The sequence below is a fragment of the Cebus imitator genome, unplaced genomic scaffold, assembly GCF_001604975.1.
Source record: "Cebus imitator isolate Cc_AM_T3 unplaced genomic scaffold, Cebus_imitator-1.0 Scaffold18, whole genome shotgun sequence".
Lineage (NCBI taxonomy): Eukaryota > Metazoa > Chordata > Mammalia > Primates > Cebidae > Cebus > Cebus imitator.
This window is the reverse complement of record NW_016107333.1, coordinates 19,195,068-19,217,724: the sequence shown is the minus strand read 5'-3', so window position 1 is coordinate 19,217,724 and position 22,657 is coordinate 19,195,068. Positions and strand designations below refer to the sequence as shown.

General features: G+C 37.3%; 1 protein-coding gene across 1 annotated transcript in view; it reads right to left on the bottom strand.

Moving 5' to 3' along the window:
• Nucleotides 1–22,657, bottom strand: part of MYBPC1 (myosin binding protein C1) — a 101,605-nt gene that overhangs the window by 20,458 nt on the left and 58,490 nt on the right. The window contains exons 18-24 of the mRNA XM_037732502.1: nt 22,465–22,598; nt 10,024–10,183; nt 6,675–6,779; nt 5,330–5,518; nt 4,295–4,429; nt 2,477–2,485; nt 677–801 (exon numbers count right to left, since the gene is read on the bottom strand). Of these exons, the coding sequence (XP_037588430.1) occupies nt 677–801; nt 2,477–2,485; nt 4,295–4,429; nt 5,330–5,518; nt 6,675–6,779; nt 10,024–10,183; nt 22,465–22,598 (857 nt within the window). The remainder of the gene's footprint in view (nt 1–676; nt 802–2,476; nt 2,486–4,294; nt 4,430–5,329; nt 5,519–6,674; nt 6,780–10,023; nt 10,184–22,464; nt 22,599–22,657) is intronic.

Below are 22,657 nucleotides of genomic sequence, written 5' to 3'. Positions count from 1 at the left end.
GCTAGAGTGCAGTGGTGTGATCTTGTCTCACTGCAACCTCCATCTCCTGGGTTCAAGTGATTCTCCTGCCTCGGCCTCCGGAGTAGCCAGGATTATGGGATTACAGGCACGCACCACCACGCCCGGCTATTTTTAGTAGAGTTGGGGTTTCTCCATGTTGGTCAGGTTGGTCTCAAATTCCCGACCTCAGGTGATTCGCCCACCTCGGCCTCCCAAAGTGCTGTACAGGCATGAGCCACCGTGTCCCGCCATACAATATATTTTTATATTGGTTGATTTATTATAGTGAGACACTAACATGGGTATAGAAAACCTGACCATGTTTATTCACATTCATGAAGAGAAAAAGCTTATATCACAAAGAGAAAACACAGTTCATGGGCTGATACCTCATAAAGAGTTGGTACAATTCTATCCTTGCAACCAAAATCTAATTTTTAAAAAGTTTTTGGTAGCTTTGTGTATAACATCAAGAGAATTTTAATCCAGCATCCAGGGCTTACAAATGTTTCAGCATCTAAAAGTTAGTGTTCATTTTGCCCACAGAAAGAAAGAATATTTCAATCTAACATTATTAACTCACTGCTCCCTCTCCCTCAACTCTAAGGATGTCAGTGAGTGTGTGTGTGTGTGTGTGTGTGTGTGTGTGTGTGTGTGTGGTGAGTATACTTCATGCTTGGTCATCTAACATTCCCAGAAACATCATAATATAGTAAGAAAGTTTGAGAGCTTCACAGCATACTTTACCTGGCAGATCAAACGCAGCCTCCCCATTTTCATCAGACTGTTTTGCTGATGTACCTTTGAGAATCCGTCATTAAAATTAATTAAAGACACCCACTTTCACACCAGAAGAATATCGTATCAGCAGTCAGCATTCTCTGTTAGTAAAGTATGCAAAGTGTGCAAAGAGATTTGTCCTCAGAGCAGTGACGGAAGAGACCAAACGTGTTAGGGGGGTTCCTCAGGAGAGCACAGCCTGCTCTGTGCAGACTGCGGCTTCTGTCCTGAGGCACCTGCCACAGAGAAGAGGAGAGAAAAGAAAAGAGAAGAGGAGAAAGGAGGCTGGGACATCTCCAGCGGTGGGAAGAAGAGATAGAGAAGTGCAAAGCAAGATCCTGAAGAAAACGGAGGAGCGGGTCCTGGAATCCGCCGGGGAGCAGCACACAGTGAGACAGTCTATCCTTGTCCCTGTCTCTGCCACCCCAACAGAGGAGGATTCCCCTGGGTCCTCAGGGAACACGGTGCTCCCACAGTGGGGGTCCCTCATTTGAGACTGGGAGTACAGGCCCTTGGGGTAAGGCCAGTCCTATTTCACCAGGGCCCAAGTTCTGAATAGAATTGGAGGCTGCCCCAGCAGCTCAGGAGGCAGCCCTGTTTCCCATGACAATGAACTCTGTGTCAAGAAAACACATTGAGCCTGCCCAGGTCCCTGCAACCCACATGGGTGGCTCATAGGGTAGTCTTGGGCGTGCAACACTGGTTTGGGATGATGACTTTCTCAGTATTAAGAGAGGAGTGGGGACATTGGGGACTGGACTGGCTGTCCTAAGGGACCTTTGCCTTTGTCTTGTTCTAACCCTACCAGGAATATCTAGGAGAAGGAGCCGGCAGCTAGAATATCCTGGCAGCTGGGAAGGCATGTGGAGAATAAAAATTCCTTATGTTGAAAAAGAGACACATCTTTAAACAAACAGTCAGCTTGGGAGCTTCTGTGTTGGTATTTTCATAGTCGAGAGACAGTAGATGAGAAAGTGAAAATAAGAGACTGAGAAAACATATACAAAAGAGTGAAGAACTAGTAAAAGTGACAATTTCAAGAGAAAACAGGACGAAACAAGACCGGGGGGAACGAAAGTAGCCCATCTCTTCACATTGGAACCACTTTAATTGAGGGAAACACAGACAAAGAAGATGGTGTCCCGGGGAATGGGGAAGGAATATGTAAGTTATTTAACACGTGAGGAGAATTTTTAAGAAAGGAAAGAAAGAACTAGAGTGCAGAAAGAAAACAAAGAAGAGTACAATGCTGCAGGCATTCAAATAATAATAAAACAAAAACGAGAGAAAGGCAGAGTCCAAAACAACACACGATCTTAAAAAACAAAGAATTCTCTTAGAGAATAAAACCTGACGTCTCTAAAAGCATTAAACACTATAGGAAATTAGTCTGGAGGACAACAGCCATTAAAAGAGAATGAAGAGTCGGCAGCCACATAAAGAAAATAAGAAAAGACTGCAAGAAGAAAGAGATACACGTTATGAGAGAACTTCCATAGAAAGCTTGTTCCAAAATGTTACTCGGCAAAATAGATAAATAATAATGACTGTGTACATATACATATGTATACACAGATATACATATGTATCTACACAGATCACACGCAAAATTATGTAAAATACACTTCGTTGTATTTTATCTAAGGTGGGTAACATCAAAATGACAGCCATCTATCATTTTGCTGTATCTTCTTACTTTTTAAACCTATCAGAAAGAAAAGAGTAAAGAATTTGCTCGATTCGTACATACACAAAAGGTTTGTGCTCAAAAGCCATATCACACATAAGATTGGGATATTCTGCTGGCTGGACAATATAAAAAAAAAAGGATGGAGTGCTCACGATTTTTTTAAACGAAGGGGAAAATGGAAAACAAATAAACTGAAGTGCTCAAGAATGTGCTTGTTGCATTAGTGACACTACCCCCCTCCCTTGCTGGGTTAACCCTGGGAAGTTTCTGCCAATGTTTCCATTGGTTTTGGTTAGTGGTTTTCAAATCCTGGAGAAACCAAGCGTAGGACTCCGTGTGTGGAGTACAGGCTAGAGGGATAGAGGCGTATTCGGATACTTCATCGTCTCTTTTGTCTTCTTCCCTTCAGAGCAAAGGTGAGCATTTCTACAGGTGCCCAATCCAGGGGCCTGGGATTTCTTTTTCGGCAGTTTTCTCTTCAGAGGAAGTTTCTTCTCCATAGTGAGCTTCCTCCAGGGGAGGTGCATTTGTGCTCACATTCCTGATTTCCCAAATGTGCCCCGTAACCTCCTTCCTTCATTTGGAGGATCCATATTAAAATTTGGTGTCCAAAGATTTTTCTTGGAGGTGAAGTCTTGGGCTACTGTTTGTGGAGTGTGAAAAAGTTTCCTGGTTGATTGTTTACCTACCATTGTCTAGAACGGAGCCCAAGTCCAGAGCCATTTTCAAATGTCATTTCTTTCTAGTTACCGCAAATAAGAAACCGAGAAACACAACAGGATTTTGGTAAATTTCATGTTCTTTTGGTTTTCAGGTAATTCTGGCCGATATTTTCTTCTGTCATTTTTTCTTTTTCTATTGTCTCTATCAGTGATTTAAAAAATGTATGGCCTTGTTTCTCTTCCCCTCCTAAATTTAACTGATTACATTTTTTTTTTTTTGAGACACAGTCTCTCTCTTTGTTGCCCAGGCTGGAGTGCAGTGGCGTGATCTTGACTCATTGCAACCTCTGCCTCCTGGGTTCAAGCGACTCTCCTGCCTCAGCCTCCCAAGTAGCTAGGATTACAGGAGCGTGCCACCACGCCCAGCTAATTTTTGTATTTTATTTTTTTAGTAGAGATGGGGTTTCACGGTATTGGTCAGGCTGGTCTCGAACTCCTGACCTCGTGATCTGCCCACCTTGGCCTCCCAAAGTGCTGGAATTACAGGCGTCAGCCACCACACCTGGCCAACTGATTACATTTTTGTATCCCCAACCCCTGAGAAAAGTTACTGCTGCATATTGAACTTATTTCTTATATGCTCTAGGATTTAATGCTGCTTCCTTTAAAACTAAAAGCGGTTCTTAATTCTTCTTATTTTTAGATGAAGGCAAGTTATGATCACTAGCCAAATATGTAGTCTCTTTTTATTACCCAGAATAGGCCACTCTTTTGATAGTAAACTTTGGCTCAGTATAGGTTTTAGAATTTCCCACTGGCTTCATTGTAACTAGACTTTTATTTTGCTGTGGTGCAATTCAATTCCACCAGTTCAAGAAGTGGAAGTCCCTGAAGTTTTGTTACAATCTCTTCTTCCCATGTCTTAGTTCACTTATGGCATCCAATGTGGCAGCCTGGCAAAGGTACTTTTGAGATATCAATTTATAAGCACCAAGAACTAAAAAAGGGCTTAGTTTTTATACATCTCAGAAGGACAACATTGGCTTAATCTTATTTTCAGTAGGAAGGTGATGCATTCTCAATAAAGAGAGGCAAAAGAAAGGGGAGGGACATATCTCACCTATTGATGACAGTATTCGTTTTATCTACTGGTTGTACTTACTTCCTTCAAAGCAATACTCTAGCACATAGCCATCTAAACCTGCCGCACCAATCTGGTCTGGGGGGCGCCACTTCATTGTGACAGTCGTGTCAGTGACAGAGTCCACAGTCAGAAGAGTAGGAGGGCTTGTTACAGCTTAAAGATAAAAGAGACAGAAAAGAATAAGCTATCAACAACACAGCTTCTAGTACAGGAACCGTGATAAAATCAACTGAGATACAAATAAAAATAGACATGAAAGCCCTACATCTTAATGACATTCAGTTAAGACACCTTGAGCATGGTTGTATGCAAAGCAAAGATCTGATCAACGTGAGAATTTTGGAAATGCTTTCATGTGTTTTTTCCAAATTGAGAAACTGGTGTGGGAAGCTAGAAGACCCAAGGAAGTTGAAGAAGTCAAGGTTTGGGATCTAATAATCTAGAACAATTTTCCTGTTGCTCTCCAATTTCCAAGTGCAAACTCTTGTATTATATTTTCTTTCCATTGAAAAAAATACCACGTTGTCATAAAATAATGGAGACGCCTTTCTTTTCTTTCTTTCTTTTTTTTTTTTGCCTTCACTGAATTAACTTTTTTGATCAACAGGTAACATTTAAGATGTGACCGTAAAGCAAAGAAACCAGTTTCCAAGTGTGGCCTGTTGAACTAATCTCAATTTGTTTTAGTGACAGTTGTTTACACTAAGAAGTCGGGTTATATTAATAGCCTAATACTTTCAGAAGGGCAAATGGAGGGTAGTCATGTGTTCATGGACTCAGCAACATGTTTTCAGTGGGTAATGGCAACCAGAGCCACCCACAGTTGGCACTGGAATTCTGGTAATGAATTCCAGGGCCTATGTTATGAAGTTATTCAACTTGACCAAACCTACTTTTTAATTTCTTAGACATAAAATTGTCCCTATTTCCAAGCTCCTGCCCATCTACCACTCTAAAAACCATCTTGGCTTGTTCCAGTTAGGGATCAGAGAGAAAGCAGCCATACTCTGGGGCATTCATTTCCATGACAAAGACTCATCTCTATTGACTTACCCAAAGGAACAAAAGGCTTGGAGGGCATACTGGGCTTGGAGATGCCGATGGCATTGACTGCAAAGATGCGGACCTCATAGGCTACACCTTCAATCATCTTCTTGGGCTCAAAAGTTGTTTCTTTGCAGAGATCAAAATTCAGCCTCATCCACCTGGAGCTTTGTTTCTTCTTCCTCTCAATAAAATATCCTGCAGGTATGCAAAATGAGAACTATTAACTACACAGCTATAGTGCAGGAACTGTGATAAAATCAGCTGAGATACAAACAAAAATAGACACAAAAGTTCTACATCTAGGTCTCCTAAATTAAATTTTGTCAGATATCAGAAGTCCTTAAAATTTTGCCTTTTGTTAGCGATCTATGTAAAATAGTCGTACATGTATGTAAATATTTTTAACCTACCTATTACAAGAGAATATAAATATTAATATAAAATATAGATAAAAATAATGGGACTGAAAAATTAAAATTGTACTACAAAGAGAAGAAAAATGGATCACAGATAAGTCAGCCATAGCAACTTAGTCACTATAGGTAAACAATGTATTCAGAGCCAATGTAGTTGATTCTGAGTCCCAGCAAGGAAGAGAAGAAGGCAGAAATAACCAGTTTTGTAGGTCTCATTGTTAGCAAAGAGAAAAAATTCTCATGCCATAGGGGAAGCAAATTCTTCTAAGCGTTTAAATTTTTTTTTTTTTTTTTTTTTTTGAGACAGATTCTCACTCTTTTGCCCAGGCTGGAGTGCAGTGGTGTCATCTTGGCTCACTGCAACCTCCATGCCCCGGGCTCAAGTCATCCTCCCACCTCAACCTCCTGAGTAGCAAGTAGCTGGGACCACAGTTGCACACAACCACGCCCGGCTAATTTTTGTATTTTTAGTAGAGATGGGGTTTCACCTTGTTGGCCAGGCTGGTCTTGAATTCCTGGTTTCAAGTGATCTGCCCACCTAGGCCTCCCAAAGTGCTGGGATTATAGGTGTGAGCCGCCATGCTCAGCCTAAGCATTTAATTCTAAAAGAAATTTCTTCATAGACAAAGTCCTGTAGAATCAGACATTCACTGGCTAGGATAGTGGAAACTAGGTTTATAGTTGCTTCAAAATTAGTGTGTATAAATGTCAAACAAAAAAAAGAAAACCAGAAATCAGATGATATTCATCAGAGCTGTTTAAATCTCAAGTAATTGCAGAGCATCTCAACATATATATTTCATTTTGAATGCATAAAGTCACAGTGAAATAGGTTTTCTTCTAAATGCAATATTTTAAAATGTGCGCTGTACTAAGCTGTGTAAAGAGGACACAACTGCACTGGCAGTTACACAGACTAGCCAACACGTAGTCACCTAGAATTGGAGACCCTCCATCGTAGGCAGGGGGCTCCCATTTCATGATACACCAGTCATCTCCCACTTCTGTCACACTTGGTGCCACTGGAGGATCAGGGAGGTCTGTAGCAAACAAAAAATTGGATAAAATAAGGAAGAGGGAGTACAAAAAAAGAGGAAAATATGTTGGTTGGTGATAATCATAGAAACTGTTATGTCAGTACTTTTCCGTGTTTATTGAATTACACTTATGATATGGTTTGGCTGTGTCCCCACCCAAATCTAATCTTGAATTGTAGCTCCCATAACTCCCACATGTTGTGTGAGGGACCCAGTGGGAGAGAACTGAATCATAGTGGTACCTTCTCCCATACTGTTCTCATGGTAGTGAGTAAGTTTCAAGGGATCTGATGGTTTTGTAAGGGGAAACCACTTTGGCTTGGTTCTCATTGTTTCTCTCTTGTCTGCTGCCATGTAAGACATGGCTTTCACTTTCCACCATGACTGTGAGGCCTCCCCAGCTACAAGGAACTGTGAGTCCATTAAACCCCTTTTTCTTTATAAATTACCCAGTCTTGGGGGTATCTTTACCAGCAGCATGAAAACAGACTAATCCAGTAAATTGGTACTGGCAGAGTGGGGCACAGCTGTAAAGACACCCAAAAATGTGGAAGTGACTTTGGAACTGGGTAACCGGCAGAGATTGGAACACTTTGGAGGACTCAGAAGAAGATAGGAAAATGTGGGTAAGTTTGGAATTTCCTAGAGACTTGTTAAATGGCTTTGACCAAAATGCTGATAATGACATGGACAATGAAATCCATGCTGAGGTGGTCTCAGATGAAGATGAAGAACTTGTTGGGAATTGCAGTAAATGTGACTCTTACTATGTTTTAACAAAGAGACTAGAGGCGTTTTGCCCCCACCCTAGAGATTTGTGGAACTTTGAACTTGAGGGAAATGATTTAGGGTATCTGGTAGAAGAAATTTCTAAGCAGCAAAGCATTTAAGAAGTGATTTGGGTGCTGTTAAAAGCATTCAGTTAAAGGGAAACAGAGCATAAAAGTTTAGAAAATTTGCAGACTGGAGATGAAATAGAAAGAAAAACTCATTTTCTGAAGAGAAATTCAAGCAGGCTGCAGAAATTTGCATAAGTAAGGAGGAACCAAATGTTAATCCCCAAGACAATGGGGAAAATGTCCCCAGGACATGTGAGAGACCTTTGCGGCAGCCCCTCCCATCACAGGCCCCAAGGCCTAGAAGGAAAAATATGGTTTTCTGGGCCAGGCCCAGAGTCCCCTGCTGTGTGCAGCCTAGGGACTTGGTGCCCTTCATCCCAGCCACTTTAGCCATGGCTAAAACGGGCTAGGCTGTGACTTCGGATAGTGCAAGCCCTAAGCCTTCTCAGCTTCCACCTGGTGTTGAGCCTGAGGGTGCACAGAAGTCAAGAATTGAGATTTGGGAGCCTCTGCCTAGATTTCAAAGGATCTATGGCAATGCCTGGATGTCCAGGCAGATGTTTGCTGCAGGGAAGGAGCCCTTGTGGGGAACCTCTGCTAGGGCAGTGTGAAAGAGAAATGTGGAGTTGAAGCCCCCACGTAGAGTCCCTACTGGGGCACTGCCTAATGGAGCTGTGTGAATGAGGGCCACCATCCTCCAGACCCCAGAATGGTAGATCCACCAATAATTTGCACCATGCACCTGGAAAAGCTGCAGACACTCAACACCAGCCTGTGAAAGCAGCCAGAAGGGAGGCTGCACCCTGCAAAGCCACAGGAGTGGAGTTGCCCAAGACCATGAGAACCCACCTCTTGCATTAGCATTACCTAGATGTGAGACATGGAGTCAAAGGAGATTATTTTGGAGCTTTAGGATTTGACTGCCCCACTGGATTTCAGGCTTGCACAGAGCCTTTAGCCCCTTCGTTTTGGCCCATTTCTCCCATTTTGAATGGGGGTATTTATCCAATGCCTGCACCCCTACTGTATCCAGGAAGTAACTAACTTGCTTTTGGTTTTACAGCCTCATTGATGGAAAGGACTTGCCTTGTCTTGGATGAAACTTTGGACTGTGGCCTTTTGAGTTAATGCTGAAATGAGTTAAGGCTTTCTGGACTGTTGGGAATGCATGACTGGTTTCAAAATGTGAGGATATGAGATTTGGGAGGGGCCAGGGGTAGAATGATGTGGTTTAGCTGTGTCTCTGCCCAAATCTCATCTTGAATTGTAGCTCCCATAATTCCCATGTGTTGTGAGAGGGACCTGGTGGGAGAGAATTGAATCAGGGGAGCAATTTCCCACATACTGTTCTCATGGTAGTGAATAAATCTCATGAGATTTGATGGTTTTATAAGGAGAAACTCCTTTGGCTTGGTTCTCATTCTCTCTCTCTTGTCTGCTGCCATGCAAGCCATGCCTTTCACTTTCTGCTGTGATTGTGAGTCCTCCCCAGCCACAAGCAATTGTGAGTCCATTAAACCTCTTGTTCTTTATAAATTACCCTGTCTCTAGTGGGTCTTTATTAGCAGCATGAAAACAGATTAATACAAATTAGTAACTAATTTGGGCAAAAATTTTTGCTCAATATGGGATAAGGGAAGATGAGCCTGCCCCTTGCCCCAAATAGAAATAAGAATGTCTCCAAATCCCTTAAACCAGTGTCCCAACATTATAGAATAAGCACCAGATGAAACCTAAGACTCTCATTCCTTACCTTGAAAATGTTAGCCAAGAAATTATTGTCTAAATGTTGAATATGGTTGTTGTTGTTTTTAACCACCAAGTGAACTTCCAATAGAACTGTGTCAAGGAGTTTTACATCAATTGAGATACTCAAGATGTTGGCTGGTAGAAATCCAAGTCAGAAATGACAAGTCACAATATCTTGTAAATATAGTTTGATGTCTGATAAAAATGACCTCAGTTTTTGGTCAATTTGAAATATGTCATTTAAGGAGAAACTAAAGTGAGAAGAGGAGAGCATCAGACCTTGGAACAGTAGTTATCTGCTAGACTCATTTTTCTCAGTTTTGGGCTTAGGAAAAATGCACTTAGATAGTTGTCTAAGAACCAAAGCAGATCTTACCTCTCTGTAATGATTGTGACGTGAGAAGTTATTTAGTAATTATTTTTCAGTGATGTTTAAAGGGCATCAAAAGGGAATATGACTTTGGAGAGCTAATTGCCAGTAACCCCAAATGGCTCACCTTAGCTACTCTTCCTCCAATGAGAAGTCCTCTAGGCAAGAAAAAAGAAGACAAAGGAAAGAGAAAGGAAGGAAATGGAAGGCAAGGACAAAGAAGGAAAGTCTATTCTGAATCTCGACATGTCAGCTTGATTCCAGAAGTTTGTTTACCTGGAGGACTTACCCACAACTTTAATCTTGATGCTTGCATGTGCCTCTCCAGCTTCGTTTTTCAGATTGATATGGTAAACACCAGAGTCATCCCTTTCAGCTACATCAATGACCAGAGTGCTGCTATCTGGATAAGATTCTGCCCTTATTCGACCACTGCCCTCCATTATAGCCTAAGAAGGAGAGAAACAAAATGTGGCATGATTTACACAACAACAATGGCTATTCAGAGGGTCTTATAAATTGAGCAATTTAACAGACGATATACTAGTGTATAGAGTATATAGTGTATTTAGCAGACTATATATTGTAACTATATAGTGTTCAGGCCTAATATATATTTTTCTCAGTTTAATTCTCCCCCAGCTCTAATGACAAGGTATTATTATAGCAGCTTACACATAAAGAAACTGAGATTTAACTTGCTCAAGGTCACACAGCTAGGAAGTAGCAGAATTGGGATTTGATCCCAAAGCCCGCTAGCCACCAACTTTTCCAAGAGAAAATTGGAGGACTAAAAATACAAGTGCAGAAGCGTCATTCTAGGAGAGGAGTCCCTGTGTATGAAATTAGAAACCCTCAAACTCCTATCAGAAACTAAATAATGACTTGTTCATTTTCTTAGATGTTTGGAAAATTTAAAAATACTGAAGAGGATTGAAGAAGGCTGCAAGGCCAATTTTCCATTTTCTTCTTCCAGTAAAAACATAAAAGAATGAACACCTAATTCCCAAAGTAAAGATAGAGTGAGGTTGAGCCTCCTATTATATTTTCTTTCGTTTATTTTCTTCTTCTATTTTTCGCTTTTTCTTCTTTCTTAAATCTTAAGTTTAAAGCAGGATTACATTTTTCTGATTCCCAAGTTGTATATTCTATAGGACAACCAATAGCCAATACACAAAAGAGGAATAACAGAGAAGGTCAAAGTAATTTAGAATCTGGGTTATTTGCCACTAACTACTAGGTAAACTCTCATCTCTTTTGTGTCTGTATTAGGACTCATAAGTCTTCAATAACCTAAGATTATGATCACAGTAAGAATACCTGAAATAATTGTCCTAATTCTTCTATTTTGTAATAGAACAAAATTTCCCTATATCAGCCAAATTCTAATGTAAGATTATAATGGATGTTCTCTTTTGTTTTTATTTATTTTTTCTTTTTCTCACCCCCAAAGCTAATCCATCTCTTTTCTTTTTAATGTGAGAAAAAAAATTATATAGAGTTGTGTTACACTATTCTCTTCAGTTTTCTGTATTTTGTTTTGTTGGTTTGTTTGTACACTGTAATTTACATAGAGCAAAATTCACACTTTTTAGAAATATAGTTCTATGAGTTTTGACAAATTTACGCAATTGTATAATTACCACCACACTCAAGATATAAACCATTTCCATCACCTTCAATCATGGCTCCAAGCTCCTTGGCAATTAAATTATACCCTACAACCTGCTCCCTGGCACCACTCGTCTAATACCTGTCCTTAGTTTTTCTTTTTCTCAAATGCCCTATAATTGGAATCCAACAGTATGTAGCTTTTTGCGTTTGGCTTTTTCCTTAGCATGATACTTTTTAGATCCCTCCTTGTTGCTTCATGTATAACTAGTACATTCCTTTTTATTGCTGAGTAGTATTCCATTGTATATTCCATGTGTAATTAGTTCATGTATGTACCAACTGTGTGTTTGTACAATTGGACTTTTTGGGTTGTTTCTGGGTTTTGACAAGTACGAACCAAGCTGCTAAAACATTCGTATACAGGTTTTTGTGTGGACATGTCTTCATTTTTCTTGGGTGAATAACTAGACATAGCATCATAGAATTGCATAGTAAGAACATACTCAACTTTATAAAAACTGCCAAACTATTTTCCAAAAAGGATTACTATTTTGCTGGTACATCTACTTTGGAAAAGTGATGTATGTACATTTCATTGTTCCATGTCCTTGTCAGAACTTGGCATTGTCATTTTTAAAGTGTTTTTTTTTAAAAAAAATGACATTAAAAATACTTTTTTAGTATACCTTCTTTCACTTAGCATAATTGTTTTAAGATTCACCAATGTTTTTGTGTATTTCAGCAATTCATTTCTTTTTATTGCTGAGTAGTAGTCCATTGTATAAATATATTACAATTTACTTATCCATTCACCTGTTTATGGATATTTGAGTTATTTTCAGCTTTTGGATATTACAAATAAAGCTATTATGAACATTTGTTATGGTAGTTTTTTCATTGTTGCTGTTACACTGGATTTTTTACATTGGTAATCATGCCATTTGCAAATAAAGACAGTTCTACTTCTTCCTTTTGAATATGGATGTCTTTTCTTTTTCTCGTCTGGTTGCTCTGGCTAGAAGCTTAAGTATGATGTTGAATAGAAGCAGTGAGAGTGGACATATCTCTCTTCTTTCTGATCTCAGAGGAAAATCATTCCGTTTTGCACTATTAAGTAGGATAGTAGTTGTAAATTTTTGATGGGTGACTTTTATCATGTTAAGGAGGATCTTTTTACTTCTGAGTTTGTTGAGAGATTTATATTAGAAACAGATCCTGGATTTTGCTGAATGTTCTTGCTGTGTCTATTGAGAGGGCTGCATTTTTTTCTACTTGACATATTAATTTATTTTCAAATATTAAACCAACTTTTGGATTTCTGAGATAAACCCTCCTTTGTTATGATATATTCTTTTTACACATTGTTGGATTTGATTTGCTAAATTTTGCTTAGAACTTTTATATCCGTGTTCATGAATGATACTAGTTTGTAGTTTTCTCTTCCTGAAATGTCTGTGTCAGGTTGTACTATAAGGGTAATACTGGTCTTAAAGAATGAGTTGGTAAATAGTCTCTCCTTTCCAATTTTGTGGAAGAGTTTTTGTAGAATTTGGTATTGTTTCTTGCTAAATGTTAGAACTATCTAGTAAAGTCATCTAGACCTAAAATTTTCTTCATGAAGTGTTTTTAATTACAAATTTCTTTTCTTTAATTGTTATAGGGAAATTCAGTACTGATATAGAAGTATTCTGCAAGTCTAATATGGGATGTGTTCATAAATATTTTCTAATTTACCATATGATGTCTTTGATCCATGAGGTACTTAGACATGTGTTGTTTAGGTTCCAAATATTTGGGAATTTTCCAGATATCTATTATTGATTTCTTTTTTTTTTTTTAACTAAAGATCTCATTACTGATCCATTATTGATTTCTAATTAATTCCATTGTGGTCAGAAAACATATGTTGCATATCTTGAATTCTTTTATATTTATTGAAAATTATTTTTGGTTCAGAATATGGTCTATCTTGTTAAATTTTCCATGTGCAGTTTAAAATAATAACCATTTTGCTTTGTGCAGTGGAGAGTTCTATAAATGTCAATCAGTTCAAAATGGCTTGTAGTATTGTTCCAAGTCTTCTAATCCTTACTGATTTTCTGTCTTCTTGTTCTATTAACTATTGAGAGAAGAATATTGAAATCTCAAATTCATTGATTTCTCTTTGAAATTCTATCTTATTGCTATTTATTTCCAACTTGTCCCATCTGTTCTTTGTGCCCCTTTTTCTACCTTCTGTTGGGTTATTTTTATGATTCCATTTTATTTCCTTTGTTGATTTATTAGCTATAACTCTTTTTTTTTTCTTTTAGTGGCTTTTTTAGGGTTTGTAGCAAACTTCTTTAACTTTTCACAATCTACTTTCAAGTGATATAATACTTCATGTATATTACAAACAATCCCTGACTTACAATGGTTTTAATGTATAATTTTTCAACTTTGTGATGGTTTGGAAGCAATATGCATTCAATAGAAATCGTACTTTGAATTCTGGTATTGATCTTTTTTCAGGCTAGCGATATGCAGTATGATACTTTCATGATAGTGGGTGGCAGCAGAGAGCCTCAGCTCCCAGTTAGCCATATGATCATGATAGTGAACAACTGATCTCTATAATGTACTGTGTTGCCAGGTGATTTGGTGATTTGTCCAACTGTAGGCTAATGTAAGTGTTCTGAGCATGTTTAGGTAGGCTAGGCTAAGCTATGATGTTCAGTAGCTTAGGTGTATTAAATGCTTTTTTTTTTTTTTTCCTGTTTTGAGATGAGGCCTTGCTCTGTCACTCAGGCTGGAGTGCAGTGGCAGGATCTTGGCTCAATGCAACCTCCGCACCCTAGGTTCAAGAATTCTCCCACCTCAGCCTCCCAAGTAGCTGGGACTACAGGTGTGCACCACCAGACCTGGCTAATTCTTTTGTATTTTTGGTAGAGATGGGATTTTACAATGTTGGCCAGGCTGACCTTGAATTCCTGGCCTCAGGTGATCTGCCTGTTTCAGCCTCCCAAGGTGCTGGGATTATAGGTGTGAGCCACTGCGCCCAGCTGCTTTTTCGACTTATGATATTTTCAACTTACTATGGGTTTATTTGATGCAACTCTTGACTTGTCAAAAGTCAAGATGTAGCTATAGAAGAAATTTACAGTAGCACAGTTCCATTATCTTTCCTAATTCTTCTATTTCTTCCCTACTGAACTTGTATATTTGTTGTCATAAATTTTATGTATACCTATGTTAAAAACCCTATAATACACTGTCATAATTTTTGTTTAAACAGTTTTCTTTTTAAGATACTTAAATACTCAGAAAAATCTTCTATGTTTATCCATGCAGTTACTACTTCCGGTGCCCTTTGTTTCTTTGTGAAAACATTTCCAGCTGGCATCAGTTTCCTTCTAACTTTAAGGATTCCCTTTAACATTTCTTGTAGTGCAGGTCAGCTAGTGATAAATTCTCTCAATTCTTTTATATCTGAAAATAATTTTACTTTGCCTTCATTTCTTAAATTTATTTCTATTGAGTATAGAATCCTAGGTTGACAGTTTTTTTTCTTTCAGCACTTTAAAGATGTTGCTACTGTTTTCTCATTTGCCATACTTCCAGAGAAATATGCTTGCCTTTGTTCCTCTTTATTTAATGTGACGTTTTTCTCTATCTGCTTTTAATATTTTTCTTAACCACTCGTTTTGAGTGTTTGATTTGTGATGGGTCTTGGTGTAGTTTTTTTTAATGCTTCTTGTGCTTAGGGTTTATTGAGCTTCTTGCATCTGTAAGCTCATAGTTTTTGTCAAATTTGGAAACTTTGTGGCCATTGTTAGTTAAATATTTTTTTGTCCGTCTCCTTGGGGATTCCAGCTCTGTCCTGTCTTTGGGTACATATATTTGCCTGTTTGAAGTTCTCCATAGCTCAGTGATACTCTTTTTTGTTCCCAGAAGATGGAAGAGGAGGAAATACTCCTTCCCCAACTTTTTTTGTTTTCATTAACAAACTTTATTTTTTAGAGCAATTTTAGGTTCACAACAAAATTGAATGGAAAGTACAGAGAGTTTCCATCTGTCACACATCCCTACACATGCACAACCTCTCCCACTATTAACATCCTTCACCATGGTGTACATTTGTTACAATTGATGAACCCATGTTGACACATTATTATCACCCAAAATTCATAGTTTCCATTAGAGTTCACTTTTAGCATTGCACATTCTATGGGTTTTGACATATGTATGACATGTATGCACAATTACAGTATCATACAGGATACTTCACTGCTCTAAAAATCCTCTGTGCTTCACCTATTCATCCCCCTCTTCCCCCTAGACCCTGGCAACCACTCATTGTTTTACTACCTCCATAGTTTTCCTTTTTCCAGAATGCCATATAGTTGGAATTAGGGAGTATGTAACCTTTTCTGACAGTCTTCTTTCACATAATAATGTGTGTTTAAGGCTCCTTCATGTCTTTTCTTGGCTTCATAGCTTATTTCTTTTTAGTGCTGAATAATATTCCATTATCTGGATATACTGCACTTTATATATTCATTCACCTACTGGATAGCTTGGTTGCTTCTAGGTTTTGGCAATTCTAAAAAACGCTGCTATAAACATTTGTGTGCAGGGTTTTGTGTGGGCATAAGTTTTCAACTCATCTGAGTAAATACCGAGGAGCACAATTGCTGAATTGTATGGTAAGAGTGTATTTAGTTTTGTAATAAACTGTCAGACTGTTTCCCAAAATAGCTGTATCATTTTGCATTCCCATCAGCAATGAATGAGAGCTCCTGTTGTTCCACATCCTTCCAAGCATTTAATGTTCTCAGTGTTTTGAATTTTGGCCATTCTAATACATGAATGACATTGTTGCTTTAATTTGTAACACCCTAATAATATATAATGTTGAACATCTTTTCATATGCTTACTTGTCATTTATATATCTTCTTTGGTGAGAGGTGTTTTTTCAGGTTTTTGCCCATTTTTTAATCAGGTTGTTCATTTTTTTATTGCTGCGTTTTAAGAGTTTTTTGTATATTTTGTATAATGATTCTTTATCGATGTGTCTTCTGTAACTATTTTCTGAGTCTATGGCTTTCCTTATTCTCTTGACATTGCCTTTTGCAGAGCAGATGATTTTAATTTTAATGAAGTCCAGCTTATCAATTGTATTTTCCACTAATTGTGCCTTTGGTGTTGTATCTAAAAGATCATCACCATAATCAAGGTCATCTAGGTTTTCACCTATGTCATCTTCTAGGAATTTTATAGTTTTACATTTTACATTTAGGTCTATGATCCACTTTCAGTTCATTCTTGTGAAGGGCATACAGTCTGTATTGGCATTCATTTTCAGTTGTTCCAGAATTATTTGTTGAAAAGACTATCTTTGCTTCATTGTATTGCCTTTGCTCTTCTGTCAAAGACCAGTTGACTCTATTTAGGTGAGTCTATTTCTGGGCTTTGTATTTTGTTCTACTGATCAATTTTTCTGTTATTTTGTCAATATCATCCTGTCTTGATTATGGAAGCTTTACAATAAGTCATGAAATTGGGTGTTATCAGTCCTCTGAGTTTGTTCTTATCCTTCAATATTGAGTTGGCTATTCTGGGTGTTTCATCTCTCCACATAAAATTCAGAATCAGTTTGTTGATATTCACAAAATAACATGCTTGGATTTTGATTGGAATTGCATTGAATCTCTAGATTAAGTTGGGACATCTTGACAATATTTCATCTTCCTATGAATGAACATGGAGTATCTCTTCACTTATTTATTTTTTCTTTGATTTCTTTCATCAGAGTCTTATAGTTTTCCTCATATAGATTTTATACCTGTTAGATTCATACCTAAGTATTTTATTTTGGGAGGTGTGAATATAAACGGTAATATGTTTTTAATTTTAAATTCCACTTGTTTACTGCTAGTATAAAGGAAAACAATTGGCTTTTGTATGGGGACATTGTATTATCCTGCAGCCTTGCTATAAATTATTAGTTTCAGGAGTTTTTGTATCCATTCTTTTAGATTTTCTACACAGACAGACATGTTATCTGTGAACTAAGACCATTTTATTCCTTCCTTCCCAATTTGCATACCTTCTTTTCTTCTTTTATTGCATTAGCTAAGCCTTCCAGTACAATGTTAAAAAGCAGTAATGAGAGGGGTACACCCTTGCCTTATTTCTGATGTTTGTGAGAAAGCATCAAGTTTCTCATTGTTAAGTGTAACTTTAGCTGTTGGTTTTTTTTGTTTTTGTTTTTTTTGGGGGGTAGATTTTTTTTAATCAAATTGAAGACATTTCCCTGTATTTCTATTTCACTTAGAGTCTTCATCATGCATTTTGTCAAAGATTCTTTATTCATCCATTGATGGAATCATGTGATTTTTCTCCTTTAGCCTGTTGATGTGGTGGATTACATTAATTGATTTTCAAATTTTGAGCCAGGCTTGCATACCTAGAATAAGTTCCACTTGGTTTTGGTGTAGAATTCTTTTTATACATTGTTAGGTTTGATTTGCTAATGTTTTATTCAGGATTTTTCTATCTGTTTATGAGAGATATTGGTCTGAAATTTTCTGATTTTGGTATTAGGATAAAGCTGCTCTCATAGATTGAATTAGGAAGTATTCTGAAAGAGATTAAGGCACAAATTCTTCCTTAAATGTTTGGTAGAATTTATCATCAAACCCATTGCGGCCTGTTACCTGCTGTTTTGGAAGGTTTTTAATTATTGATTCAATTTGTTTAAGAGATATAATCCTTTTCTGATTGCCTGTTTCTTCTTGTGTGAATTTTGGAAGATTGTATCTTTCACGGAGTAGGTCCATTTCAACTAGGGTGTGAAATTTATGGGCATAGAGTTGTTCATAATATCCCTTAACTATCTTTTTAATGTTAATGGGATTTGTAGTAATGTCCCTCTTTGATTTCCGTTAATTAGTCTTGACTCTTCTTTTTCTAGTTAGCCTGGCTAGAGGGTTATAAATTTTATTAATATTTACAAAGAACCAACTTTTGTTAATTTTCTCTATTAATTTCCTGTTTTAAATTTCATTTATTTTTGCTCTAATTTGCATCATGTCTTTTATCTGTTTACTTTGAATTTAATTTATTCTTATTTCTCTTGTTTTCTAAGATGGAAACTTTGATTACTAGTTTTATGCCTTTCCTATTTTTAAATATATTCAGTCATTGCTATTAATTTCCTTCTAAACACTGCTTTTACTGCATCCTAAAAATTTTGATATGTTGTGTTTTCATTTTCATTTAATTCAATATATTTTAAATTTTCTTTTAAGATGTCTTCTTTGAAGTATGTTGTTTAATCTTTAAGAATTTGAGGGATTTTCAGCTATTTTTCTGTTATTCATCTATTTTTAATCTCACTTCTGTAATTTATTTTTGGTTTAATTCCATTGTCTCTGAAAGCAGATATTGTATGATTTCTATTTTTAAAAATTTATTAAGGTGTTTTTATGGCTTAGAATGTGGTCTATTTTGGTGAATATGCTATGTGTGCTTGAAAAGAATGTGTAATATGCTGCTATTGGATGAAGTAGTCTATAGATGTTAGTTATGTACAATTGATTGATAGTGCTGTTGAGTTCAGCTATGTCCTTACTGATCTTCTGTCTGCTGAATCTCTATTTCTGATAGAGGAATGTCGAAGTCTCTGACTATAATAGTGAATGCATCTATTTTTCATTGCCATTCTATCGGTTTTGTCTCATATATTTTGAGGCTCTGTTGTTAGGTGCATACATGTTAAGGATTATTATGCCTTCTTGTAGTATTGGCCCATTTATCATTATGTAATCCTCCTTTTTATTCCAGATAAATGTCTTTGCCTTGTAGTCTGCATTGTCTGAAGTTAATATCGTTACTCATACTTTCTTTTGTTTAGTCTTAGCCCAGTATGTCTCTCTCCAGCTCTATACGTTTAAGGATGCAACTTTATATTTAAAGTGGGTTTCTTATAGTCAGCATATCTTTCGGTCATGTTTTTGCTCCACTCTGACAATCTTGAGCTTTTAATTTGTATATTTGGAACATTGACATTTAAAGTAAACATTGATATAGCTGGATCAATATCTGTCATATTTGTTATTGTTTTCTATTGGTTGCCCTTCTTTGTCTCTATTATTGTCTTCTACATTTTTTTTTCTGCCTTTTGTGGTTTTAATTAAGCATTCTATGTGATTTCATTTTCTCTCCTTTATTAGCATATTAATTGTACTTCATATTTTTTAAACTTTTTAAAGTGGTTTCCCTAGCTTACAATATACATTTATAATTAACCCAGCTTTACTTCAAGTAACACTACAGTGGTTCACAAGTAGTGCACATACTTTAAAATAACAAAATATTCCTAATTCTTCTCTCCTATTTTTTGTATTATTGCTGTCATTCATTTCACTTATATATAAACATACATAAATATAAATATAAGCTACATAATTGAATATATCGTTGCTTTTATCATTTTGAACAAAATGTTATTTGTTAAATCAATTGAGAATGTGAAAAATGAAGTTTACTTTCACTTATTCACTATTTGATACTCTTTCTTTCTTTACGTAGATCTAAGTTTCTGACATACGTTATTTTCCTTTTTTCTGAAGAAGATCTTTAACACTTTTTGCAAGACAGATACATTGGCAACAAATTCCCTAAATTTTTGTTTGTCTGTGAAAGTCTTTATTTCTCCTTCACTTTTGAAAGATAATTGAAAGATAATTTCAGAGGGTACAGAATTCTAGGTTGATGGGTTTTTACTCTGAAAACTTTCAATGTGTGACTTCACTCTCATATTTCAGCAGTTTTCCCTGTATCCTCACTTCTCTGACATATCTAAAAGGAGTTGCTGATTTTTCAGTTTGTCCAGCTTTTTGCTTGTTGTTTGGATAGAGTGGCAACTTCTAAGCGATTACATGCCAGAATGAAAACTGGAAATCTGATTCTTTAAATTTTTTTGGACTTTTTCTCTTGTGTTTCATTTTGGATCATTTCTATTGCTATGTCTTCAAATTCACCTGCAATGTCGAATTAGCCATTAATTCCATCTACCATATTTTTTTGAGACATTTTATTGTTTTCATCTGCAGGTGATTTGATTTGGATCTTTTTATGTTTTTCCACTTGATCACTTTTTTCACTTAACTTTTTCTGTTTAATTCAAATGGAGAGCTCAACATTTCTCCACCTAACTTTTTGAACCTATGGAATACAGTTAAAACAATTATTTACATATGCTTGACTCCTAAATCTAATTTACATGTGAGATCTGAGTTGGCTGTAACTGACTTTTCTCCTCATTTTGAGCTGTGTTTTCCTGCTTATTTCTCTACCATAATGTTTGATTGGATGGTAAGATATTGCTAATTTTGCCATGTTGGGTGCTTGATATTTTTGTATTCCTATATAAATCTTCAGCTTTGTTTTGAAATGCAATTAAGTTGTTTGGAAATTGATTGAATCTTTTACGCTTGTTTTTAATGACTTTTAGGTGGGTCCATGACAGTGCTCAGTCTAGGATTAATTGTTCCTGCCATCGAGGCAAGGCCTTTCTGAGTACTCTACTCAATGCACTGTGAATGATGAGGTTTTCACATCTAGCTAGGGGGAATAGGCACTACTATTGGCCTTGTGTCTGTGTCAGTCCTCTTTAATCCTTTCAGATGGTTCTTTCTTAGATCTTGGGTAGTTTCCTCATAAATGTGAACTGATCTTTGCTGAATACTTGAGAGAGATCCTCTGCAGAGCTCCAGGGGCATTTGCTCTGCTCTCTCCTCCAGTATACATAGTATGTATCTAATGAACTCTAGCTGCTTTGGTCTCCTTGTACAATGAGAGTCCTAAATTTAGGGAGTCCACTGGGTTCTGTCCAGGTTTTCTTCCTTGTGCCACTGTCTGGATACTCTTCTATGGCAATAAACTTGAGGCAATTATAGGGCTCACTTCATTTGTTTATCATATTTCATAGTCACTGTCTTTCACTATCTGATGTCCAATGTCTTGAAAACCATTGTTCATATAGTATGTCTATTTTGGGGGTTATTTGAAGTGAGTAGGTAAATCTAGTCCCTGTTATTCAATTCTGGCTGAAAGTAGACGTCTCACTCTGTTTTTTGGTTTTTTTTTTAAGCTTTGTGTTTTTTTTTTTAGATAGAATCTCGCTCTGTTGCCCAGCTGGAGTACAGTGGCGTGATCTCAGCTCCCTGCAACCTCCGCCTCCTGGGTTCAAGCGATTCTCCTGCCTCAGCCTCCCGAGTAGCTAACATTATAGACATACACCACCATATCTGGCTAATATTTTTGTATTTTTAGTAGACAGGGCTTCACCATGTAGGCTCAGTTTGGTCTGGAACTCCCGACATCAGGTGATGTGCCCACCTCAGCCCCCCAAAGTGCTGGGATTAAGGCTTGAGCCACTGTGCCCAGACTCATGTCTTCTTTTTAAATGTAAAACTTTGTTTTTGTTTTTATTTTTGTAGAAAGTGAGAGGCTCACACTTGAGTTGGCACTGCTCTACCATTGCACCCTCACTTGTCTTTCTCCCCATCATTCACTTTGCCCCAGCCATGCTTGCTGGCTTTCCTTCTGTTCCTCCAACACATCAGGCTCATTCTCTCCCCTTGGCTTTGGCACTTGTAAGCGCCTCCACCTGGAAATCTCTTCTCATTGATCTTCACATAATGAGTTCCTTGCTCTTCACAGAGGCTGCCATTGACTATGCAGTCACTTGCTACCATATCATTCTCTTTTATTATCTTCTGGTATTCATTGCTATCCAATGTGGCCTTGTTCATTTATTTATTTAGTAATTCATTGTCTATTTCTTTTTCATCTCCCCATTCCCATTAGAATAAAAATGAGGCTTTGTTCACTGTGCATAAAAATATGCTTTGCTATATAATAGTCAGAAATATGAGAAGTGAATTAATGATGATCAGATTTGCCTGAAAACCAGTCATCTTTTTCAAAGGAATTACATCTGTACTGTACTGCTGTACCTTTTTTCATTTTCTCCTTTCATCTGACTAATGGAGGGCAAGAGGTGGGACAGGCAGTGTCTATGCATATGTGTGTGTGCATGTGAATGTGTGCATGCATAAAACAAACCTTATCTGCCCGGCTCCAAATGGCTTTAGGAGGTGGTTCTCCGCTGATAGGGATCTCAAGACGAAGCTTGCTTCCTGCAATCACTGTCACTGTATTGTCAGCATCAAGACCATCCAGGATGATCTTAGGAGGATCTAGAATATTAAGCATGGTCTTTGTTATCAGACAGTCATTTCTGTGTGAATATCTCCAC